Raw genomic sequence first — 24,664 nt, forward strand, 5'->3', positions numbered from 1 at the left:
AAGTGCAGGTGGGGTTTTGAGCATCCCTTTTATCTTCCGGGTCATGTCACTGTGGGTTCATCCCCAAGTTTGTATGTATTCCCTAAGGATGCTCAGTTAGAAAAAGCACCCCCTAGTGTGACCCAGCTGATTGAGAAGCAGTGGTTGAAGAGGCTGGCACTGGGAGGAAATGTCACTTGTGCACCACGGTGACGGGTACAGTGCAGGCCACCCTTACCAGGGAGTGGCTGGATGTGTGGGGACACTCATGGGGTGTCTTGGCTTCCAGGCTTTGGGTGAGGAACCACCAACTCCTCTTTCTCCAGGCTATGTGCATGATCATAAACGACTTAATTTCTTCATTGCGCTTCCATGTAGATTGCAAGGCTAACAGGATTTGGTATGAACTAACCCGCATGTCCATCCATCAAGCTGCCACCACTGGTAACACTGGGTTGAGAAATGAAGCAGGAGGGCCTGGGCTGCACGCATGACTGCCTGCCTTCTCCCCCGTGTTCCGAAGGTGGTGACCTGCATATGACCCAGTTTTTCCGAGGTAATCTGGCTGGCCTGACAATCCGTTCCGGGAAACTCGAGGATAAGAAGGTGATTGACTGTCTGTATACCTGCAAAGAGGGGCTAGACCTGCCAGTCCCCGAAGACAGTGGCAGAGGCGTGAAGGTAACACTGGCAGCCACCCACACAGCACCCCCCCGCGCCGCACCCCCCCGCACCGCACCCACCCGCCTAGCATTCACGACTCCTAGACCCCAAGTGTGGCGGCTGTTGGCATAAGGATTTATCTGTGATTGATCCTGAGCTGTTTTTACTCATAACACCTCTGACACCAAATGTCTGGGATTTTTTTCTCACACCAACCAATTCCTCAACTCTCTGGACACGGCCTCTCCAGGTGTCCCACCATTCAGTTCTGTTCTGACACTAACTCCCTGGAGGTGGCATCCACAGGGTAAGGGCTCAGTCCCACAGGACTGCCCCCACTTCAGATGCCAGTTGCAAGTATCGGGTCCTAGGGTTACCCATACTTCTGTCCGACTTGGCTGGAAAGTTAGGGGTTCCCATGACCCCCCTACCTTTGCAGATTCAGTAACCTGCTATAACTGCTCAGAAAACACTTTACTGACTATTACCGGTTTATTATAAACACTGTAACTCAGTGACAACCCAATGGAAGAGATGTGTCGGTCAAGGAAGGGGGGAGAGGGCATGGAGCTTCCAACCCTCTCCAGGAGTGCCACGCTCCCAGCACCTTGATGTGTTCACCAACTAGAAGCTCCCAGCCTCTGTCGTTCAGGGGTTTTTATGGAGGCCCCATTACGTAGGCATGATGGATTAAAGCATCGGTCAGTCTCCAGCCTCTCTCCCCTCCCTAGAGGTTGAGGGTGGGGCTGCAAGTTGCAACCCTCTAATCACATGGTTGGTTTCGCCCCCATCCTAAAATAGGGCCCCAGAGTCACCTCATTAACATAAGCTCTGGTGTGGTTGGAAGGAGCTTGTTATGAATAATAAAAGGTGCTCCTCTCACTCAGCAAATTCCAAGGGTTTTAGGAGCTCTGTGCCAGAAACTGGGGACAAAGACCAAACGTACATCTTATACCACAGGCCTGTTTGCGCCTTAGACAGTTAGCCTCATGTGGGTCTCCGTCGCTGGAATTACATGAGCTTTTCTTCTCCCAGTCACCAGTTCAGGTTGATCCCCAGCCAATCAGTCCCCTTGGCCTTCAGCTTCTTGTGGCTACAGCCTTGTTCCTCTCCTCTCTCCGTTTGGCGCCATTTCAGATCCAAGCCAACCCCAGCCAGTCGGTGCTGACCTTGGAGGGAGAGGACGTCGGGGAGTTGGACAAGGCCATGCAGCACGTTTCCTACCTGAACTCACGGCAGTTCCCCACACCTGGGATCCGGAGACTCAAGATCACCAGCACGGTCAAGTACGTGCTCGTTTTTAACAATAAACCTGTCGTGGCTCAATGACCCTTGAGAAGAAAATGCGTGTATTTAGGTTTTTAAGACAGCCCAGACTCCTTTCTCTAAGGAAAGGTGAGCCATCACTTGTTGCCGGAAAGCTGGAGTGAGAAATCTGAGTGATTCTTCATGATGTTCGGAAGCTCGTTGCGGGAGTGGCCGCTATTTGTGGAATCCCGTGTGTTCCTCCTGCTTGAGCCTTCGCCTGTGTGGCCTCTGAAGCAGCCTCGCAAAGCCCTGACCCTTCCCTTCGCGTGTCCGTTTCTTGTTGGCAGGTGCTTTAACGAGGCCGCCTGCATTTCAGTCCCCCCGGTAGATGGCTACGTGATGGTTTTACAGCCAGAAGAGCCCAAGATCAGCCTGAGTGGAGTCCACCATTTTGCTCGAGCAGCTTCTGAATTTGAAAGCTCTGAGGGGGTTTTCCTTTTCCCTGAGCTTCGGATCATCAGCACCATCACGAGAGAAGTGGAGCCTGAAGGAGAGGGGGACGAGGACCCCACAGGTAACAGCCCCTCTTGCTGGGACACTTGCCCTCCCCTGGGCTCAGAACTGGGCAGCTGCACCCCCATTGCTGCTGCTTACTTCCTGGGCCCTTTTCCTCTGGGATTTGGGAGGTTTTAATGTTTTAATGCTGTTCTTGGGTCTGCTTCTGGAATCTGGCCCTTGGGCTAGGTGATCTTTGGAAACCCACTGGGAGGGCCCTTTCATCTTTTTCTGGTGTGACGTCAGAATCTGAGATGTGCCTTGAGGAAGTTGAGGATTGAGGCTGTTACAGGAGATGCTGTTGCTCTCCTGCACCTGGGGACGTGCTCCTGCTGCCTGGTCAGCCCACAGAGAACTGGGTCCCCCTGTTCTCAGGCCTTCCCAGTAGCTGGTCCTCCTAGACTCATAAAGTTCCCCCGATTCTTGAAAGTGACTCTCCAGTACCTCTGTCATTGGTCCTTCAAAGGGCTCTGTGAGTTTGAGGATGAGCCGGCAGGCCCTCGAGTGTGACCAGCGTCCCTGGGCTCCGCAGCCTCTGCTATTTCTGGGTGGGCCGTTTTTGCAGTTCAAGAGTCCCTGGTGTCTGAGGAGATCGTGCATGACCTGGATACCTGCGAGGTCACGGTGGAGGGAGAGGAACTGAACCCAGAGCAGGAGAGCCTGGAGGTGGACATGGCCCACCTGCAGCAGAAGGGCATTGAAGTGAGCAGCTCTGATCTGGGCATGATTTTCACAGGTGAGAGGAGGTACAGCAGGCCGAGAGGCTGGGGCAGGCCGGACTGGGAGAGCAAAAGCTTCAAACTCAGCCCCCTGCCTCCTTCGGTCTCAGAACCTAGAGTGTCCTGGAGGAGCTGGGAAAGGAGAGTGTCGGCCAGGATCAGCGTGGGCTGCACAGTTCTCCGGGAGGGGAGGAGGGGAGTGCAGGCACTGCCTTATCCCCGTCCTTATAAGGGGGGAGAAGTTAGGCATGTGATGGTACAGCCCCCTCTAGGGAAAAATGCCCCCCCTGCACACTTGCCCAATTCAGTCCCACAACTACAAAGCCAAAACATGTGACCCGTTGGCTCAGCTGACCCCCGTGCCCGACTCCAGGCTTCCTTTGCCCATGGCCCCGGCCCTGCCCACGTTCCTAACTTCAGCCACCGGGCAATCTTGTCACCTTCTCCCCCGCAGGCGTGGACAGCATGGCCAGCTACGAGGAGGTTTTGCACCTCCTGCGCTATCGGAACTGGCACACCAGGTCCTTGCTTGACCGGAAGTTCAAGCTCGTCTGCTCCGAGCTGAATGGCCGCTACGTCAGCAATGAATTTCAGGTGGAGGTAAGGGCCAGCAGCGCTGCAACTGAGTGCCCCTCTCACAGCCCTAATGTTTGCAGACACCGATGTGGAGAGCAGTCATGGTGCAGCTGTTTGCGTTCGTCTGGAGTGGTAGCCTTTTCCAGCTTGGGGGCGGCTGCAGGTCAGGCTTACACATGGGGCAGGCTGGGGTCCAGCACAGGGCTCCACTCTCACGGGCTGCCTCAGCCCAAGAGTTGAGGGTCGGAGCCCAAGGGACGTTTGGAGGGAAGTGATCAAGAGCAAGTGGCAGGGGATGCCTCAGGGGTGGGGACAAGGTTGTTTGTTGAGCTTGGACACTGCTTTAGAGAGCAGTTCCAGGGAAGTGAAAGTTCTTTGTAGTTGTACACGACTGGCCCGCTGTGCATAAATCCTTGGCCCGGGGCGAGGGGTGCTGACGCAGGGCCTGGCAGTGGTGACTCAGGCCACGGTGGCCAGAGGGCACTCGTCCTGCTCTGAAATCTTCATCAGACCTAGACAGCAGCTCCTTTATCACCCAGGGCTTCTGTGGTCTGGAGAAATGGACCCAAGGTTATTCTCGGCAGTTGAACACGGCTGCTGTGAGCTCATGGCTGTGCGTGCTAAGCTCACGGTGCTGAAGGTCGACGAGTGTTTTGTTGGAGCCAAAGGGTAAACAGATTCGAAAGGAAATAGATGGTTATGATCTCTGCTTTCTCATGTGGCTGTGGTTTTTTGGAAAAAAGGGGAAATGGTCTGTGCGTGTTTCTCAAGCGACCTGTGGTAAAGGACTAGTAGTGATGTCTGCTTTCCCAGGCTGTGGACAGATTCTTCCATAAACTACAATGAAAACAAACTCTCAGAACAGTGATCTGTTTCTTGGACGTGTGACAATACCAGTTGTTACAGCAGTTTCTAAGTGCTTACCCCTGATGCTCTTCGGTCCTTTTCTTATCCGCTTCCCAGCACTGGTCCGGGACCCACTTTGGGGGTCTCTGGGCATGTTCACGTCTGAACTGCTTTTCCATCTCTTGGGCACATTCAGGCGGCCTTTCTGTCTCTGCTGCAGGTGAACGTGATCCACACGGCCAACCCCGTGGAACACGCCAACCACATGGCTGCTCAGCCACAGTTTGTTCACCCCGAGCATCGCTCCTTCGTTGACCTTTCGGGTCACAACCTGGCCAACCCCCACCCGTTCGCAGGTAGGGCTGTGGGGAGAAGCCCGAGACCCTGGAGCAGGGTCCGGGGGGACGCCCTCCCCCTGCTGCCCAGAGCCCAGCCCCGCTCAGAGCAGCCCCCAGCCAGTCCAGCTGTTGTCCCACAGCACACACGCAGAAGCTGACACACACAGGGCACACTCATCGCCCACGGCCATGGGGCACAGTAGCCAGACCCAGATTTGAACCTTGTGCTGCAACTTTTCTAATATTTCTCCCTCTCCCCTGGGGGTCAGGTGACACATTCAGTGTATGGAGCAGAGGAGGTCGAGGGCACCTTCTGGGTTGATGACATCTCTCAATCTCATTGCAGTCGTCCCCAGCACCGCAACCGTTGTGATTGTGGTGTGTGTCAGCTTCTTGGTTTTCATGATTATCCTGGGAGTGTTCCGGATCCGGGCGGCACATCAGCGAACCATGCGGGACCAGGACACGGGCAAGGAGAACGAGATGGACTGGGACGACTCTGCCTTGACCATCACCGTCAACCCCATGGAGGTAGGCACGGGCAGCTGACCACCCCCAACTGAGATCGCCTGCAGGCCAGGGCCAAAGCTGGGCCCACCTCAGAGAAGCAGTTCATGTGCTTTATGCCCTGTGATCCGCACGGTGACTCAGTGAGGTACATGTCCCCTGAAGTCAGGTGGGTAAACTGAGCCTCAGAGAGGTCTTCTTCACGCTCATGCCACCCAATAAGTGTAGAAACATGCTCTCCCCAGCACACAGACCCTGTGGGTGTGACCCTTTTGTCTTTGATGAGCTGACTTCCAGCGTGGTCCAGCCCCTCCCTCGCTGTGGAGCATGACATGGCGAGTCCCTTGCTCTGTGCCTATGATTAGGTTGTGGGCGGGACCAGGGGCCGGACTCATGCGGCTATCTCTTGTCAGACGTATGAGGACCAGCACAGCAGTGAGGAGGAAGAGGAGGAGGAGGAGGAAGAGAGCGAGGACGGGGAGGAGGAGGATGACATCACCAGTGCCGAGTCGGAGAGCAGCGAGGAGGAGGAGGGCGGGGAGCACGGGGACCAGCAGAATGTGAACAGACAGCAGCAGCTGGAGTGGGACGACTCCACCCTCAGCTACTGAGCCGCCGCCGCTCCGTCACCGTTTTTTCTGCTTCAGAAGACTCTGCTGTCATCTGTCGTACAGTCCCCAGGGTCCACGATGTACAAAGTCATTCTGGCCAGTAGGTCTGCAGGCCCTCCCTTCGCCGATCCTCTGCCCGTGCTTGGTGTGTAGGACCGTAGGCTCCCCCTGCCCCCGATCTCTTTTAAGTTATGTCATCTCGCTCTGCGTGGCCCCCTCGCACCTCCGGAAAAGCTGCAATGACTGGACTCATTGACAAAGGGTTAAAATTGCTCACTCCCACCTGGTAATCCGTTTTTTCTTTTTTTTTAAAAGTTTTTATTTTTTCCAAACTAGTGCATGTATAAAGTGGCAGAATGGGGGTTAATATGTAGATGAACTGACTTTTTAATATTTTGTAAATAAATCGGGATTCCTCGTGTCCTCTGTGCTAGTGTAATCCAGGGCTGGAATGCAAAGTGAGGTGCAAACACTGAGCACAGGAGAGACCCTGCGGGCTCCTGCTCCCTCGTCCCCCGGACAAGGAGAAAAGGGCCTGCCCTACCCAGGCAGCTGGTACACTCCAGCTGCAGGCCTCAGGTCTTGGCGTGTGGCCGGGGCTGTCACGGGGCACGGACTTTGGTGCACTGCTCAGCAGGGGTGTATGTGAGGGGGGAGGGGTGGTCAGGGGCCCCTCTTTGGAGGTTGGAAATGGCCAGGTCTTGTCTTTGGGATTCTACCCATTTCTAATTTGGCAGAGGGCTGAGGGGAGCTGGGGTCCCTGGCCTCTTTGGCACTCTCCTCTGATGACCGGCAGCTCCTCGTGCAGGAACCTGGACTTACCTCGCGCAGCCTTGGGGTTCCTGCTTCACAGCCCTGTGTTTCCCTGGTGGTGGGAGCTTGTATCCACTACGGAGATGGTGCGAACCGCCGGCCCACTCGGTTTGGGGATGCAGTGGGCCTGAGTGACCTGTACTCAGAACATGAGGCACAGACGCACTGGAAGGACCCCCAGAGGCCCAAAGGCCAAGTGCTAGATCTTGCCCTAAACGGCCATGAGCTCCTCTCTCCTCCCGGAGCCCCGGCGAAGCCCAGTCCCCAGAGCAGGAGCCCTGCTGCTCCGTGCCGTGCGAAGGACGAGGCGGACAGCAGTCAGGAGCTGAGGCCCCTAGAGCACTTTGTTTTTAATTTACATGTAAAACTTTAGATTTCTAAAACTGGGGGGAAATAATTTTGAATACTGTTGTGAGATCATAACTGCTAGTTCCGAGGACATTGCCGGCTGTCCTGTGTCGTGTGGCCATCCTCCATGTACCATCACCGTAGCTGCTCTGTTAGACCACGGATAGGCGCTAACGCGGAGCCGAAACCTCCTCGCGCTGTCTGTAGCTGCTGTGGCCCCCTCTCGGGTGTGTATATTGATGATAGGTCGGAAAGTGTAAACACTACAATAAAGTGCCCGTTCTAACTCCACTGGGAGACTGTTGTTTTTTGTCTGGTCTTTGCTTTAATCTTGCATTCTCTTTCTTTTTGAGCTGAGAACATAACATAAAAAGGCTTTTATTTCTTTTAATCTACTTTTAGCTCTCAAGGTTTCACAGAGTGCTGGTCTCAGCCATCATCAGGTATGTTGAACTCGCCTTCCCCATACAGAAACAGTAAATGACGTTAGAACATAGAAAATATGCTTCTGGTCAGGCACACAGGCCGTGCACCCAGACCTGAAATTGTTGTGTATGTACCAAGTGTGCTGCCCACGCCAGGAAGCACACAGACTCACTTAAATAAATAACATACAGTATAGACATACACTTGGCTTTCCCTGTTTCCAAACAGGCCAGGTGGGGCTCATGAATTCAGCGCTGGTTGGGAACAGGAGTGCGGTCAGTGGTGCTCTGTGGGTGGCACTCACTGCTGACAGACTGTGTCTGCTTGGCTGCCTCTGACCGAAAAAGAACTGGCACCCGGGCTGTTGAGTGGGGAGTGGCTGCTGGCTCTTCCGGGCCCTGCAGGACCTTTGAGGGATAAGCAGTGTAGCCCGGCAGGTCCGGCTTGGCTGCTAATACGTCAGGCTCTCCAGTGGGCTTCTCAAAGCCCAGACTCCTAGCCCGTCTCCAGAGTGGCTTCAGAAGGCTGGGAGGGGCCCAGGAACCTGCATTTCTGGAGCTCCTCAGATCCACCTAAACTGAAGCCTGAACCGTTTCAAGATAAGACCCGTCAGAGAAAAAGATTCCACCGCACACCTAACTCACACTTCTGGTACCTGATTATTCACGGCAGGTTCTCAAAGGAGAGCGTTCTGGATGAGGAGGTCAGGTTCCTCCTCACTTAAAACCTGCCTTAAGAGGCAGGTTACAGATATTGCACAAAGTACTCTGACCTGCTTTCACCTTGACCCATGACCAGGATGAGCTGCATCAAGCTCCCATCTCTGTAATGTGTCTTGAGGACCAGCATCTATTCTACTTCAGGGGCCCAGGGCTGTTCTCCCGAGCCACAGAGGTTCAGTAAGTAGTCTGGCTATTTTTTTTCTTACCCGCAAACAAAATCACTTTATAGCAGAGATGAAAGAATTCCTGTACCCAAGAGTCACTCTGAAAGTGGGGAGCAAGCATCCCTGAATCTAGAGAGTACCCAGGTTTGCTCTGGGAGCTGCCCAGAGCTCAGCGGAGAGCGTGAGGGAGGGGTGAGCAGAGGAGGCGCCGGCGCCCTGTCCGCACAGCGGGCACCAGGTAGCTGTCGGCGCCGAGACTGTGCAGCCCGGCTGGAGCCTGGGAAGAAGGCAGGCTCCCCGGTGGGGAAAATATTCCTTGCTGGGTCCAGATCTGCCAGCTGGAAGACTTGGGATTACAATCCTCAGCAGATGCAGCCTTGAGGTGCCCAGTTCACAGTGTCTTCTCCTCCAAGGCCAGGGCTCTGACCGGGGCCCCTGGAGCACAGCACCCCTCCCCTGCACAAAGGATGCATTACCGTTTATGGCTGTTTAGTTCCTGAAACATTTCAAGTCATAAATAAATAACCAGTGTAAACAAAAGGCAGTTGTGTAGGTTCTTTCCCATGGGGTGCAGTTCAGGCTTCCAGGCCCCGAAGGGCAGCGGAGGGTGCCTGGTTCCCAGGATGCACGGTTGGCTCGGCGGGGCCGGTGTGCCGCCGGGAGGCAGGGCTGCTATTGCCTGTTGTCTTTGGACACGTTGTGGGCCAGCCAATTCACTTTGGTCTTCCAGCTCTCCCGGAGCGCTTCGTTAAACTTCACTCGGAAGTGCTTCAGAGCCTCCTCCTCCGTTTTTCCCAAGGCCAGAGAGTCCTGAGCCAACATCATCAGAGCAGTGAGCATCAGCACTGAGGGGGCCTGGTCCCCACCGCTCCACAGGCGGCCCCTCCGCCTGCCTGTACTTCTGCCCTCTCTGGGCATTTTAAATCCCCTCCTAAAAGAACTGCGTGGAGAGAGCCACCCAATATCTCCCTTGGGAAAAGCTCTTTATTCTGATCCCAAACCAAGACAGGCCCCCTAACCACCCCCAAAACAAGATGCCAGCTGGCACCAGGAGGTCTTGGCCCCAGTGCCCCATGGGTGGACAGGCGGCCTTGCCTTCACTGGAAACTAACTCCAAGAGGAGGAAGGGAGGGAGGGAGCAGCCTCATTCTGCAGGAACTGGGCACCCAAGAGAATACCTGACAGGGGCCTGTGACCCAATCCCCCGCCCCCACCCCCCCACCACCTGCCTCAGGGTTGCACAAAAGATACAGGAAGGAAAAGCATTTTTTAAAGTGTAGAGGGAACCATATCTAATCCAGCCTTCTCGTACAAGTGGGAACACCTGTGCCTATGGAGGACAGACAGGTGGACCAAGGGAGGTCCTGGCCCATCCGCAAGAGAACCGAGACCAACTCCGGCCACTTCCCACGTGACCCCACTGCTGGGTCCCGGCTGGCATGAGGACTGGAATCAGGAGTGCCCTCCGTGGGGGGGAGGGGGGGTCCATCACCCTCGGGCCCCCCAGGTCGTACTACTTGGAGGCAGGCCTTGGGAAGTCAGGCCCCCTGCTCTGCCTGGCGGCCTGGCCCCAGCATTTACCTTGAGATATTGGATGTCTTTAGAGCAGCTGAGCTCAGGCAGGCCGGCCGCCCGCATCAGGGCGAAGAGGTGCAGGAAGAGCAGCCCGTGGCGCCGCAGGATGGTGTAGGCCCTCTCACAGTAGCCCCGGAACCTGCAGGGGGGCGGGGGGAGGGGCTCTGGGTCCTCCCAGCCACTCTGTCACCCTTTCACCCCGAGCCAGGGGGCCAGCAGGCCAGCCTGCCCTTGCCCTGGAAATAGCCGTACACAGCCCCCACTCCCTTTAACGGCGACCCCCTGCCCCAGCCGGCCTCCTCCTACAGGACCCAGGAGCTTTCTCCCTGCACTGCCCCCTTCCAGGGGTGGGCTGAGAGCTGGTCCCCGTCCCTGCCCCCTGCCTGGGGCCCCAGGCACCAAAGGGCATCCAGGGGGTCTGAGGCACCCTCACCTTTCGAATTTCTCACTATTATTAGTCTTCCCCTGCTGGATCACATGGACAAAGTCATAGGTGAGGATGAATGGGACTCGCTCACGGTTGATTCCAAACTTGGTCTTGAAATTCCCCAGAAAGTGGCCAAAATCAATGTGGAACAGCTAAGGGGAGGGAAGGGCAGAGACTGAAAAGGAGTCAGAAAGGAGAGTGCCTTGGTCCAGAGGACCTGGGGAGACAGAGGGACCCGGAAGAGCTTGGAGGGGGCTCTGCCTCGGAGCCGTGCGCAGCGCAGAAAGGCCAGGGCGGGGCCAGAAGACAGGTGCTGCCTGCATGGCAGCCCCCACACTGCCCCTACCTGCCCATTCTCGCGGATCATGATGTTGTCGCTGTGCCGATCACCGATGCCCAGCACGTATGTGGCCACACAGTAGCCAGCGCAGGAGAGGGTGAACTCCTCAATAGCTCGTTCCAGGGCCTCCCTGGGTGAGGGGAGGAGGGCAGAATGGAAACCATGGCCACACTCCTTTGCAGCTCCTTCTACCAAGAGGTGAGGTCCCCTCCCCTTGAATGTGGCCTTGTGATCTGCTTGGACCACGGGAGTGTGGAGGAAGTGATGCTGGGCTCATCCCAGAGCCTAGGCCTTAAGACACTTCCCACCTCCTGCACATTCCCTACTGCCATGGCGGGAAGCTGAGGCTAGAATGAGGAGAGGCAACACGGCTGAGGGCCAGCGCCGAGGCCCCAGACATGCGACCCTCCATGCCCAGTCAAGCTCCCAGATGACAGCAGTTGCACGAGTGATGACAGCAGAGCCACTCAGCTGAGCTGGCTCGAGTTACAGGCTTGTGAGCCAATAATAAATGGCGGTTGTTTTCTGTCCCTGAGTTCAAGGGTGGTTGTTCCCGGCGACAGACGACTGATAGATGGGGGAATGGAGACCCAACCCCTACCCACAGAGACATGGCTGGTCCTCGGCTGAGCCAAGAAGCCACAGAGACTGTCCCAGGCCCTTCTTGTCACCTTTGACTCCCAAACCACACCTCTCGGAAAGGAGAAAGCATCTTTCCCTGGACCAGAAACCTACCCAGGGTTCTTAGACTTGAGCCAGTTGAGCAGGGCATCCTTGTTGAAGGCGGCCGTGGCTGCCATGTTGCTCTTGTTCAGCTGGATGTTGGCAATGGTGTCTGAGTGAAGCACCACCTCGATGAGGCCCGTGCGGTCCCCAGTGGAGAGGCAGCCATAGGGGGTCATCCTAGCCAGGTGGGGGGAGGGGCAGAGAAATGCCGTGGTCAACGGCTGTCTCCAGGGCTGCTTGACCCCCAAGGAGCTCAAGGCACCAAAAATAGCCACAGGAGATGCTACTCAAGCTGCTGAAAAGGAGGAGAAAGGTGCTGGGGAGGAGCTCTTGGCTCCCAGGGCCCCAGGGGAAGGCTCCTTGGAGAGGTCAGCACCAGCACCCAGATGCAGAGTCAGCACCTTGGCTGAGCTCACATTTGCTCAGAGAGAAAAATCCACGTGGCTTGAAAGACGATGCCACTACTTCCCAGGAAGGGGCAGGAAGCCAGGGATACTTGGGGCAAAGGAAAAACAGAACGGGACAGATGCCAGCAGCAGGCCTGGCCTTCTCCACCTCATCCTGTGGCTCCGTTGCCTCCCTGGGCCCTAGTTAAACCCGTCCCCGTCCTTCCTACAGGAGCCATTTTTCCTGAGGTGGTAATGTTGCGTCGAGGGGACCCCCTCCAAAGGGACAGAGTCCTGGGCTTGGTGCAGGCACAAATGGATGACAGGAGGGCCCCTCACCTCAGGTCCAACCCCTCCTGCTTCCACAGAACGTCCATGAGCTGGATCATCTGCAGAGTCAGCATGTCCTGGCGGAGGTCTGTGCAGCATCCCCCAGAAGGAAAACCATGAGTTTCTAGTGGGTTCTCCACTCGCAGCCATGCCCAGGCCCCAAAGTCCCAGAACTGCCCCTCGGCTTGCCCTCCAGGAGTCATCCCCCAGGGACCCCCAGGGCAGCATGGCACGGTGTCGGGAGGCCAAGGCCTCAGCAGGCCCTTCCCCAGGGGACCCGCCTGCTCACCATCCCCGTTCTTAAATATGATGCCCACGCTGCCATCGCTGCCCGCCTCCTCGTTGCTGTACATGACCCACAGGGGCTTCATCTTGGAGTCCATGAAGGTGCACTGCTCCACACTGCCGGGCCAGAGGGGGGTCAGCACCGGTCCCCAGACAGGGCCTTGGGGCAGGGGGTCAGGGGGATCGTGGGGTCTCAGGGCTCACCAGACTTCAGCCAGCAGGATGCTGGGGTCGAGCGGCGACTGCAGGTGGGAGAGGGCCTCCAGGTAGGTCTCCTGGCGCATGCACAGGTGCATCAGCTCCTTGGTGTGGGGCTTGGTGGCCTTCTGGGAGCTCACTTTGACAAAGTCGTTCAGGGCCTTCAGTTTGCTCAGTGCTTCCCCCTGGCCGGGAGAACGGGAGGGCAGCACAGTGTGCGCAGGCCGGGAGAAGCAGGCTCTGAGCTCAGCCCGGCCCAGGTGATTCTAAAGGGGCCCGGCCAACCCTACCCGAAAGCAGAGCCCAGGCTGGGGCGGGGCCAGGGGCCTGAGGCTCACCTGCTTCATCAGCACCTTCATGTGGTGGGTGCTGCCCCTGCAGTACGCCTCCATGATGAGGCCGAAGCGCAGGGCCACCGACGGCACGTGCATCTCGGACCTGGAGGGAGGAAGAGGGGGCTGAGCCTCTCCTGGCAGGGCCACACAGCCTCTCCCAGTCCAGCCGGGACACCCAGGCCGGCAGGAAACGTGAGGCCAGCAGACGAGGTCCCTCCTCCCCATGGCCTTCCAGGGAGACACAGGGGCCCGGTGAGTCCAGCTACCGGAGGTGCCAGAAGAGGAAGTGGCCGATCTTGCGGTTGGCCAGGGCCCGGTCCAGCAGGAATTTGGTCAGCTCACAGTCGAGGTAGGACTCGTACTTAAGCACCTGCACCAGCTGCAGCAGGTACTGGAAAAGCTCGTCGTCCCTGCAGGGAAGGGAGGCCGGCTGGGGCCCGGAGCTTCACGGCTAGGGACAGGGGTCTGCTGCTGGCGAGGGGGCAGGGCAGGCACGAGAGGCCGGTCCCACCTGAGCAGGTCCCCAGGGAAGGTTCAGAACGTCCCCAGCCGGTGCCCACTTGTGGGCAATTGGGGCAAAGCTGCCCTTCCACGGAGCAGGGAGCCCATGGGACTCACGTCAGTTTCCGCAGGGACTTGATGGCGAAGGAGCCCACGTGGCGGTCGGGGAAGCTGAAGTCCAGCAGCTCCAGGGCGCTCAGCACAGGCAGCTCAGGCCAGGAGCACAGCAGGTAGAGCATCTAGGGGATGCTGGTGGTCAGGGCATGGGGCAAGCAGCGGCTGCGTCTGACTCCAGGCTCTGGCCCTCCCCCAGGGCCCCTGCCCTGCTGCCCACCTGGGCCACGTCCTCATGCTTGTTCCACTTGGTGACCAGCAGCAGCCGGGCCAGTGCCTCGGGGAAGTGCTCCTGGACCTCGTGTCGCATCTTCCACACCAGGTCCTTCTCATGCTCATACAGCTCCCCGGACCCCCGCCGCTCCAGGATCTCCCGCAGCTGCAGCTGCTGAGGGGCGCAGGAGGGGGTGAGGGCTGCGGCCTGCCTCCATGCCCCACCGCCCACGGCTACGGCCCCCAGCTCACCTCCTCCTCGGTGAAGCGCCCATGCTCCCCGGGCCGCCCCAGCTCCAAGATCTGCAACAAGCAGCCATGCTCTCAGCGGCGACCCCAGGGCCTGGGCCAGCCCTGGCAGGGCCCCGGCGGGGAGGGGTCAACACCTCAGCACTACTGACCTTGCGGGCCAATGACTCTCAGGGTGGGGACTGTCTCGTACACTCTAGGGTGTTTAGCAGCATGCCTGGCCTCCACCCACAAGATGCCAGGAGTATCTCTCCCACTGGTTGTGACACCCAAAATGTCTTTGGACATTGTCCAAAGTCCCCTGGGGGGCAAAGTGGCCCCTGGTTGAAAACTACTGCTCTAGGGCACATGAGGATTCTGGAGAGTCAAGAGACCCCCCAAATGTATGTGGTGACCCTGCCCCCTGCCCCGGGCAACTCACAGGGCGTGGGGACCATGCTCTCGGGAGTCACAGAGGCAGAGTCAGAAAAGTTCATCTTTAGCCCCACAGCCTCTGGGCAGGGCAGGTCCTGGGCCCCAGGTGGCAGGGGCCCCTCACTGACCTTGTCAAGGGCAGGGTAGTACACGGGGTGGGGGGCCACCTCGGGGAGGGAGATGACCAGGGCGGCAGCGCTCTCAGTGTTGGGGTTATTGCGCACGGTTCCCGTGGGGTTCAGCAGCTCCCCTTTCTCATCTAGACACAGGGACGGATGGAGTTGCATGGGGAATGCCACCACGTCTGGGACCCCTTCCCCCCACGCCTCTCCCTCCTGGCCTGGGCTGACCTGGGACGGAGGGCCACATGTAGAGGCAGCATTCCCCAGTCTTGAGCTGGTCCTTGTAGTCAAACAGCATGAGGTTGGCCCAGGCAATGGGGCAGTCCTGGAAGAGAACGTGGGCAGGTCAGGGCCAGCTGCTGAAGAGCCCCCACTGGCTCATCAGCAGGATGGGCCCAGCCTCCGGGCCATGCTTCCCTGCCTTGCCCAGACTCCCTGGGGGAAGCCAGCCAGGTCAGCCACCTCTTGGCTCCCTTCTGTTCCCAGCTGCATCCCCACTCTGGGCTTCTTGAGAAACCCCCAAACAAACCACGTCAGCCCCAGAAAGGTGGCCCAGCTCAGCAATGGGTGAGTCAGCGTGGCTCAGTGGCCAGTTACAGCGTGACTCAGGGCCCAACCGCCACTCCTCCCCAGCCAGCTGCTGACTCAGGCCCCTCTGCCGCTGTGAGGACAGTCCCTTTGTCCTTCCACCCAGGGAGCTGCCTCCAGGTTCCCACAAGGACTGAAGACCAAGGTCCAGATATTCCAAGTCACCCTGCTCATGAGCCCAGGAACCCAGAGCTGTCACAGAGCAGGGGCAGTGGCTGCTATGGGCGGGGTGGGGAGGCTAGGGTCCGCAGGCCCTCCCAGGAGCCCATCCTCAGGCTGTGTGCCTACTGAGAGCAGGATGGGGAGTGGGCCAGGGCTGCAGGACTGGACTAAGCCCAGCAGGGAGTGCACTGGTTCTCTGAGGCCTGGCCCCACCTCCCGGCCACCCCACCCACCGCCTTCTTGGACTTCTTCTTGGTGGAGCGAGCCTTCTTGGCCTTCTCAATCACGGCGTAAAGTGCAAAGCAGAGACGGGCCATGCGCGGCAGATCGCAGACGTTGATGTCAAACTCCAGCCGCTGTTTCCACACAGGCTCTGAGCACACGCTCACCTCCGAGCTGGACACCGTCTTGCAGAGCGTCTCATTACCATGGAAAAGCCCAGCCTGCACCACCAGCTGGGGAAGGTGTGGGCACCGGGTGACGGGTGGCAGAGGCCCCGCCTCCCTCTTTCCTCCCAGGTTCTCCCACCCACCTAAGGTTTGCATCTCCTCCTGAAAGGTCCTCATTTCACATGGGTCTGAATCCCACTTCCCACGTGGGAGAAGGTGGTGTGGAAGAAAGATGGCTGTGCATGGGCAGCTGCTCTCAGCTCCCCAAGGGCTCTGTGGGACCCCAGCGCGTGTTGCTTCCCTGCTCTGGGGCTCAGTTTCCCCATCGTGGCTCTGGAACTCCAGGGCACCTTCTGGCTTGAACACCCAAGGGCTCCCTCCACTGCTCAGAATCAGATGAGCCCCTTGTGGGCGGGGCAGGATTTAATGCCCCTAAACACTCCTGCCCTCCTCCTTCAGCTCCACGTGACAGCCCTCATTGCCCAGAAAGCTGCCCCAGCCAAACACCAGCCCCCAGACCCAATCCTCCATGACTCTGCCAGGGGATCCCAGGCCTGCTCTGCTTGTGAAATTAGTCCAACAGAAAATGCTCCCCAAAGAGACGCAGCCTCTGCGGACCCAGGTTTCACATCCTACAAATGGGACAATAAAGCCTGCACCTTGCTGGCTGTCCTGAGGACCGAGGAGATGGGGTGTGCGAGCAGCCCAGAGGTGGGCTTGGCCCCTGGGCTGAGGCACCTGCTGCACACACCTCCCACAGACGCCCTGGGAGCCCCAAGGGCCCCAGCCCAGCTGGAGCAGCTCCTCTTCCGCGCCTGTCACCTCCCAGACTTTGAGGTTCCCACATCCCTGGGCTGGGCCAGGCCCCACAACCTCCACCAAAGTCAAATACTCAGAACTCGCTGGGCTCTGTTTCCACGAATCAGCCTCTCTGGCCAACCAGCTTGCTCCCCTCCCCCCTTCCTGTTTTGAAGCGACTCACAACCACCCCAGGCAGGGATGCTGGGTAATGTGGTCAGGTGGCTTTCGTGTGACCCCCCCGCTTCTTCCTCTGCTGCCCCTCCAGGACACAGCCGCCTTGTTTGTGCAAAAAACACCCCCCAAGCCCCTCTGGCCCAGAAGCCCCCTACCTTCATCCGCTCATCTGCGTTCACTTTGCTGCCCTGGATGAGCTCGACGCAGAACGGCTGCTCCAGGGACCACAGGGACACAGAGGAGGGCTGAGGTGGGGGAGGGGAGAAGCAGGGCCATTGAAGCAGAGGAACCAGGGGCTTGGGGCTCTCACCCCTTGCCACTGACAAGGCCCATGGTCACTTGCAGGGGGAGGGGAGAGCGTTGCAATCTGTGGCAAGGCTCAGGTACTTGTCCACAACACCATCCTTAGACCTGCCATGCAGGTGCCCCCAGGGGTCCCGACGCCCCTGAGCTCTGCCGGGCATGGAGTTCTGCCCAGAGTGCAGGGGGCAGGAGTGAGAGGGGAAGAGCAGCCAAGAGCCAGGCCCGGAGGCGGCCCCCGGAAAGTTCGGGCAGGACCCCACCCCAGGATGTCACTCGTGTTGGCTGCCCAAACTCAAAGCCCCAACTTTCAACAAAGACCAACCAAGGGGCATGAGACCAGGGGGCCCTGGACCCACAGCCAGCCAGGGTGTTGCCCAATAGGCGCTAGCGTTAGAGAACAGGTGGGAGGAAGGGATGGAGGGGAGGGTAAGCGGAAGGCACTGGCTCACCTTCTTCACGGGAATGGGGGGCGGTTTGGTGCGCGGTTTTTGGACTTGGGGGGTGGGGTTGCTCTGTTCGTCCCGCATGGCGAGGATGGAGGAGGAGTGCACCATGGTCAGATGAGGGGTCAGCCCGCTGTGCAGGCAGCTGCAGATGTACTGAGATGGGGGGCAGAGTGAGAGGCCGACGGGGGGCTGGGATAACTGGCTCCCCGGGGACGCCCCGATGCTCACCGCTGCCTATCCCAGGCCTTCGGGGGGCATTTCCTGCCGGCTCTTCCTGATCCCACCCACCTCCTGAAGATGGAGCCCTCCTTGTGCTCATGGGGAGCGCCAGCCCAGTAAGGGGGACGATCCCGCCATGACCCCCAAATGCCTGGCTCATCAGGCTCAAGAGGGGCCAAGGACCAGCCCCCCAGCCCCAGCCCCAGCCCCGGGCTTGGGGACCCCGGAGAGCGGGCCCATCCCAGCCCTCTGCCCTCACCTGGAAGCGGCAGAGGGGGTAGCTGCCGTACAGGTACTCGAGTCTCCCGTTCACCTGCAGCGTGTAGTCCTCGGGCTGCTCCACCAGGGGCTGCCGGAACACCGTGGCCTTCTTCCGGAGGGCACAGGCCATCAGTGCCAGGGGCACGTCCTTGGTGGACACCTGGAAGGTGAAGCTCTCCTAGGGGGAGGGGGGAGGGTCAGCCCTCAGCTTTGTGGAGGGCCCACGGGGTTCTGGGGCACAGGGGGCGGGGTTGCCTACTTGCCCGTCTTAGGCACCCACGCCCCCCGAATGTGAGCTCCATGAGGGCGAGGTCTGATGAAGGCACTTGGCTGACAGCCAGGAAATATTTGCTGAATGAAAGAATGGACCAATGACCAAGGCCATTGAGCCATTCTGCCTTGTTGAACTTGCCTGCTGGGGGGTTCGGCCAAGCCCCTTGCATGCACGGACACCCCCAAAATACCATTTGATGCTACTGGGAGGAGGGTGAATTTGGGGGCTGCTGGATGACTGGGGAGTCCCACAGAGGAAGCAATCCCATGGACACGGATACAGCAAACTGGCCGGCAGGAGCCATGGGCTTACCTCACTGCCCTCGAACTTGACGTTGACCAGAAGGGCCCGGCTGGGGAACCGTAGGGTGCTGGCTCCCCAGTTTCCCGCCAAGGGCTCCAGCTGCAGGGGAAAGCTGTACTGTAGCCAGGCCTCCCAGCCCAGCTGTTGCCGGCGGGCAGCGGCCTCCTCACAGAACTGGCGCATCTTGGTGCGAAAGTCATTCACTTCTGGGTCACGCAAGGAGTCAAACTCATGGAGGCCTGAGAGGCAGGGAGGAGCAGATCAGCATGGGGGTGCAGTGGAGAGCAGGACAGCTGGATGACAAGAAGCACCCCAGTAGGGGTACCTTTGCCGATGACAAGGCTGATCTGCGAGTTGATGAGCTTCTTCACCCTGTCGCCCTCGCGGGCCACCAGGCGCAGAACCGGCAGGAAGGGCTGGATGTCACACAGCCGCCGCTGCTCGTCCTCCAGCTCCTGCTGCTCCGCAGTCTGGTTGACGCAGGTGAACACATAGGCCTCGGGGTCACTGAGCATGTGGAAGAGTGGCTCATACTGGGCTCGGTGCCACAACACCTGGGAGGGATAGGCACCAATCAGCCCCTTCGGCCAAGGCAGGCAGGGCCACAGGGAGCTGGGAGGCTGAGGGCAGGGTGAGGCTGGCCTCAGTCTGGGTGTCCCACCCTGCATGACCCTGACAAGAGGGCAAAGGCAAGATCCCAAGACCACTACCCTCTCCAGATCCCTTAAGCACTGACCACGTGGGTCCCCAGGCATCTCCATCACTGCCTTCTGTGAAGGGAACCAGGTACGCGCTCAAATCTGGACCGGAGCAGCTCGTCCTACAGTCTCCCCTGTAGGTTACGGCCGGCCGGACATGACCTCCGGGCACCCCGAGCTAATCGTTCTGGATTCATCAGCCTGATTTTTAAATGTTGGCAACTAATTCAGAAAAGTGTAGCTCACTGAGGGAGCTGCGTTCAGCCACGGCTGTCAACGTGTGCTCTCGGGGCAAGGTGTCCCCAGGGATTGCTGGGGAAGCCGTTCAACAGTCAGGCTTTAGTACAAAGGTGTTCACTGCTGAGTCACAGAGAAGATGGAAAAGGAAGGAATGGCCCAGCGCTGCTACCACGGGGGACAGATAATTACGATCCATCAACCAAGAGAGAGCACAGAGCCGTGACCCAGAATCTAGGGATCCCTGTACAAACCAGCATGGAGGGCTCCAAGGCACATCAGTAAGTGGGCAAAAACTCAAGCTGTAGAACAGCAGATGTAATTCAAGCCCATTTCCATAAAAACAACAATAATAAATGCATTAATTACTATAGACCAGGACTCGGCAAGCAATGGTTTGCCAGGTTATTGGAAGACAGCCATGTCCATTCATCTACACATTGTCTATGGCTGCTTTTGCCCTTTGATGGCAGAGTTGAGCAGTTGCAACAAATCTCATATGGCCAGCAAAGCCTAGAATATTTACTATCTGTCCCTTGGTAAAAAAAAAAAAAACAAACAAAGAAGGGGCTGACCCAGAGGCATAGTGGTGAAGTTTTCATGCTCCGCTTCAGCAGACGGAGTTTGTAGGTTCAGATCCCAGGCACGGACCTAGCACCATTGTTAAGCCATGCTGTGGCAGCAACCCACATAAAATAGAGGAAGACTGGCAGAGATGTTAGCTCAGCAACACTCTTCCTCAAGCGAAAACAGGAAGATTGGAAACAGATGTTAGCTCAGGGCCAATCTTCCTCACCAACCCCCCCAAAAAAGATAAAGAAATTGAAATAGACTTGGAGTGTGAGGTGAGTCTGCAGGGACCGACGTGTTTTACTTTTCTGCAGTATTCAAATTTTAATAACATTCACGTATAGCTCTGTAAGCAGAAAAATAAGATTAACTTAAAAATGATACATGAGGGGCCGGCTCCATGGCCGAGCGGTTAAGTTCATGCGCTCCACCGCGGCGGCCGAGGGTTTCGCCAGTTCCAATCCTGGGCGTGGACATGGCACCGCTCATCAGGCCATGCTGAGGTGGCATCTCACATGCCACAACCAGAAGGACCCACAACTAAGAATATACAACTATGCACTGGGGGGCTTTGTGGAGAAAAAGGAAATAAATAAAATCTTCAAAAAAAAATGATACATGAGAAAGATGTTATAATGTTAACTCAGAAAAAAAGATAACAAAAGTTCATAATCAGAATTACCACAAAAAAAACACTGTACATAAAAAAAGAAAATAAGAAATAGCCAGTGTGAACTGTGGTTGTCTCATAAGGCTGGATCATAGGTAATTTCTTCCTCCTACTTTTTCTTATGTTACTAAATTTCAATGTGTCAATATTACTTTTGAAATGGAAAAAAAAATTTAATTTTAAAAGAAATCTCCCAGGAAAGGAAGATTAAAAAAAACCCTCAAGGATGGTACACTGCTTCTCTCCGTTTTTTCTGGCCCCAAATATAGGTTTTGAAATTCCGAGCTAAGGTCTTGCCTTCTGGTATGACCCATTAAATCCCTACTTTGTAAGTGGGACAATCTCCTTGAAAGGTCTCAAGACAACATCTATCAAATTCTATCCAGATGTCTAATCCTTTGGCTCAGTAATCCACCCTGAAAATTATTCAACAAAACAAAAACTACTTCCAAAGGTGATGTTTACTATGATGACAGCCCCAAAGACGAAAGACCAGTAAAATTCTTAAGTGGCTGTGGATGGGGTGTGGTTCCAAAAACGATGGCACAGTCACGGAGAGACTCAAAGGCCACCATTGGAACTACAGCCTGAAGCTCTCGGTAAACGTGCGCTGACAAAGCACTGACAGAGGCGGGAAGCGGAACTCGGAATGCTAGGGGGACTCCAACCATAAGTTTTTCAACAATTCTTGGATATTATTTATTCCTCTTAAAATCCATATCCAAGGATCTCAAATCAGAGAATCTACGCACGTGAGTGTGAGCGTCTGTCTGTCTGTCTTTCTCTCTGAGTTCCAGGCTCTGGGGACTAGTTGTAATGTCAAGCTCGTACCTTCTTGATGGTGCTGAGGTTGGCATTTCGGGACACAGGGAAGTTCAGATAGACCCCCGTGGGCAGCAGGAAGTCAACAGCCACGCTCTGATTCTCCTCCTTGGTCCAGAATTCCATGGGGCAGTCAACCCCAGGGGGCATCCTGCTTTTTCACTTCTCAGACACCAGTTGTCCTGAAAAGGCAACGAGGGCGAAATGAGTCCCCTTCAGGTGTGCTTGGGTGGGCCCTTCGAACACAAAGTCAGGACCTCTGATGGCAGGAGGCTCAGGACGAAATCCCAGCCCCATGGACACCCAAAGCTTGCCTCTCTCTGGGCCTTGTCCTGCCTGGGGCGGGTTGTGGCTCCTACTGCCCCAGGCCACCGTCTTGGCTGAGCTGCCTCTCATCACAGCCAGCACTCCATCTGCCTCCCTCACAGCAGTGGCCCAAATTCAAGACACCAAGACCCATACCAAATCATCTTTTCTCAGGAACTCACACACGGAGGCCCCACCATGGCCACCAGCTGGCAAAGGTGGGAAATGGAAGGATCACTGGTCAGACGACCCAGGACTTGACCAGGACCAAAGGCTGCAGTTTTTGAAACTTTCTAACCAGAAACCAAGTGGCTTAAAAATGGCTCTGGCCATCAAACAATTTGTTGAAATAGCTGACTCATACCAAACCCACCAGTCATACTCATTCCCAGTAAGCAACAAAATGTTACAGACACAATTAAAGGTCCTTCTAGTATCTCTCCCACTCCAGGTTACTACCACCTGGATTCGGGTTGTTTATAACTTCCATGCATGTTTCCATGCTTTCATTATACTAACATGTATCCACAAAACAATTCCTAATATTTTTGCATGCCTTAAAACTTGGTCTGAATAGTGAGCTTTCCACAACTTGTTCGCGCCTCTCAACATTCTGGTCCTTAGATTCACCCACGTGATACATGTAGCTCTGGATCATTCATTTGAACTCTTGTGTGGTATTCCACTGTGTCAATCAACCACAATTTATTTGCCCCTTCTCCTGTTGATGAACCCCAAGGTTTGTGTCTATTCTCTCTGATTATTATAAGCAATGCTGCAATGTATATTCTTGCCCACAGTCTGGATGAGCGTTGTCCAAGAGAAATATAACGTGAACCACGTGTGTATTGTCAAAGTTACCAGTAGCCACATCAAAAAAAAAAGTAAAAGACACAGATAAAATTAAGTTTGGTATTATATTTTATTTAATCCAATAGATCCAAAATACGTTTGTTTCAGTATGTTATCAACACAGAAAAATTACTAAGGAGATATTTTACTTTTTTTTTTTGCTATTAAGTCTGAAGTCTGGTGTGTATTTTACACTTGAGCACACTGTAATTTGGACACTAGATTTTCATCAGAAATACTTCTATACATAGATTTCATATAATTTACTGGTGAAAAAGTGGGTTCAGACTCAAGTTGTTCCAAATATACTTAAAAGAAAGTGAATTGAGTATCAATTCTTACATTTACATGAATTAAAATTAATTATTTAAAAATTCTGTTCCTCAGTCACACTCTCCATATTTCAAGGGCTCGAGAGCTATATGTGGCTGGTGGCTGCCACACGTGACAGCGCAGGTCTAGGGTATATACCTAAGAGTGGGGCTGTCGGATCATAGGTATAACCTATGACAGGTCTAACCACATCACAAACTTGACCCAAGTAAAGGAGTGGCCCCTTAGCAATGGCACCACCATTGCCGAGTGCCTAATCTCCATATCCTCGCCAGTACTTGGTATTGCCAAATCTACTCATTCCTGCCAATCTGATAGGCATGAGTTGCTCTCTTGCTATTTTAACTTGCATTTCCCGATTATCCATAAAACATTTATCATCTGCAAATAGCCTGCTTATAAACTTTACGCATTTTTCAGTGGGGTTATCTTTTTCTTATTGGTTTGTAGGGTTTCTTTATACACTCTAGATTCAATTCCTTTGTTGATTAAATGAGTTGGAAATATCTTCTTCTAGTCCACATCATCTTTTCACTTTGTTCATGGTGTTTTCTTGATGAGGAGAAGTTTTTAACGTTGATACAGTCAAATTTATCAATCCTTTCCTTTATGTCCTATGATTTTTATTTTTTAGAAAAATAGTTCCCTACAACATGGATGGACCTTAAGGGCATTAGGCTAAGCAGAGTAAGTCAGACAGAGAAAGACAAACACCATATGATTTCACTCCTATGTGGAAGATCAACAAGCACACAGACAAGGAGAACAGATTGGTGGTCACTAGAGGAGCAGGGGGTTGGGGGGAGGGCGAAAGGGGTAAAGGGACACATATGTATCGTGACGGACGGAAACTAGACTTTTGGTGGTGAAAACGATGCAGTCTATACAGAAGCTGAATTATAATAATGTACACCCAAAATTTACACAATGTTATAAACCAATGTGACTTCAGTAAGATAATTTTTTAAAAAGTTACCCTAACAAGAGGTCAGATTCTCCTAGATTTAAATGACTTTTAAAAATAGTTGAAAGGAGGGGCCTGCCCGGTGGCACAGCAGTTAAGTGCGCACATTCCACTTTGGCGGCCCGGGGTTTGCTGGTTCAGATCCGGGGTGCGGACATGGCACCGTGTGGCAGGCCATGCTGTGGTAGGCATCCCACATATAAAGTAGAGGAAGATGGGCATTGATGTTAGCTCAGGGCCAGTCTTCCTCAGCAAAAAGAGGAGGATTGGCGGCAGATGTTAGCTCAGGGCTGATCTTCCTCAAAAAAAAAAAAAATAGTTGAAAGGAAATGTTTAGTTTGAGAGAGATGTTCTTTTGGTCGCTCTGCCAGTTGGGCCCAGGCCTCAGCCTCGGCTGGATGCAGAAGCTGCTCTGTGCAGCAGGACACACACACCATCCTGCGCTACCACCACTGGGATCCACTTCCTCTGATTGTAAAGCCACATCCTACTTTGGGTTCCTCTTTCTGAGAATGGTCAGGCCAAGGCTTTCTTTTTTGATTCAAAATGTTGGTGACACTCA

At 55.5% G+C, this 24,664-nt stretch overlaps 2 protein-coding genes across 20 annotated transcripts in view; one reads left to right on the forward strand and one right to left on the reverse strand.

Moving 5' to 3' along the window:
• The window catches only part of CLSTN1 (calsyntenin 1), a 66,597-nt gene extending 59,103 nt beyond the window's left edge, over positions 1–7,494 (forward strand). For all 4 annotated transcript variants that reach the window (XM_070610902.1, XM_070610905.1, XM_070610904.1 and 1 more), the window contains 8 exons: positions 503–660; positions 1,780–1,928; positions 2,238–2,464; positions 3,011–3,181; positions 3,619–3,764; positions 4,807–4,942; positions 5,271–5,455; positions 5,845–7,494. In XM_070610902.1, the coding sequence (XP_070467003.1) occupies positions 503–660; positions 1,780–1,928; positions 2,238–2,464; positions 3,011–3,181; positions 3,619–3,764; positions 4,807–4,942; positions 5,271–5,455; positions 5,845–6,042 (1,370 nt within the window). In that variant the 3' untranslated portion in view covers positions 6,043–7,494. The remainder of the gene's footprint in view (positions 1–502; positions 661–1,779; positions 1,929–2,237; positions 2,465–3,010; positions 3,182–3,618; positions 3,765–4,806; positions 4,943–5,270; positions 5,456–5,844) is intronic.
• Positions 6,287–24,664, reverse strand: part of PIK3CD (phosphatidylinositol-4,5-bisphosphate 3-kinase catalytic subunit delta) — a 55,022-nt gene continuing 36,644 nt past the window's right edge. For 6 of the 16 annotated variants that reach the window (XM_070610892.1, XM_070610888.1, XM_070610890.1 and 3 more), the window contains exons 3-24: positions 21,657–21,829; positions 18,976–19,204; positions 18,660–18,889; positions 18,072–18,251; positions 17,597–17,746; positions 17,000–17,089; positions 15,714–15,935; positions 14,959–15,055; positions 14,737–14,867; positions 14,198–14,248; positions 13,953–14,120; positions 13,736–13,857; positions 13,384–13,527; positions 13,121–13,220; positions 12,789–12,967; positions 12,589–12,701; positions 12,309–12,387; positions 11,593–11,760; positions 10,864–10,987; positions 10,524–10,669; positions 10,097–10,229; positions 6,287–9,325 (exon numbers count right to left, since the gene is read on the reverse strand). In XM_070610892.1, the coding sequence (XP_070466993.1) occupies positions 9,188–9,325; positions 10,097–10,229; positions 10,524–10,669; positions 10,864–10,987; positions 11,593–11,760; positions 12,309–12,387; positions 12,589–12,701; positions 12,789–12,967; positions 13,121–13,220; positions 13,384–13,527; positions 13,736–13,857; positions 13,953–14,120; positions 14,198–14,248; positions 14,737–14,867; positions 14,959–15,055; positions 15,714–15,935; positions 17,000–17,089; positions 17,597–17,746; positions 18,072–18,251; positions 18,660–18,889; positions 18,976–19,204; positions 21,657–21,797 (3,135 nt within the window). In that variant the 5' untranslated portion in view covers positions 21,798–21,829 and the 3' untranslated portion in view covers positions 6,287–9,187. Of the gene's footprint in view, positions 9,326–10,096; positions 10,230–10,523; positions 10,693–10,863; positions 10,988–11,592; positions 11,761–12,308; positions 12,388–12,588; positions 12,702–12,788; positions 12,968–13,120; positions 13,221–13,383; positions 13,528–13,735; positions 13,858–13,952; positions 14,121–14,197; positions 14,249–14,736; positions 14,868–14,958; positions 15,056–15,713; positions 15,936–16,999; positions 17,090–17,596; positions 17,747–18,071; positions 18,252–18,659; positions 18,890–18,975; positions 19,205–21,656; positions 21,830–24,664 lie in introns of all 16 variants that reach the window. The other 10 variants (XM_070610896.1, XM_070610894.1, XM_070610895.1 and 7 more) reach the window with 4 other exon arrangements.

The sequence above is a fragment of the Equus przewalskii genome, chromosome 2 (assembly GCF_037783145.1).
Source record: "Equus przewalskii isolate Varuska chromosome 2, EquPr2, whole genome shotgun sequence".
NCBI lineage: Eukaryota > Metazoa > Chordata > Mammalia > Perissodactyla > Equidae > Equus > Equus przewalskii.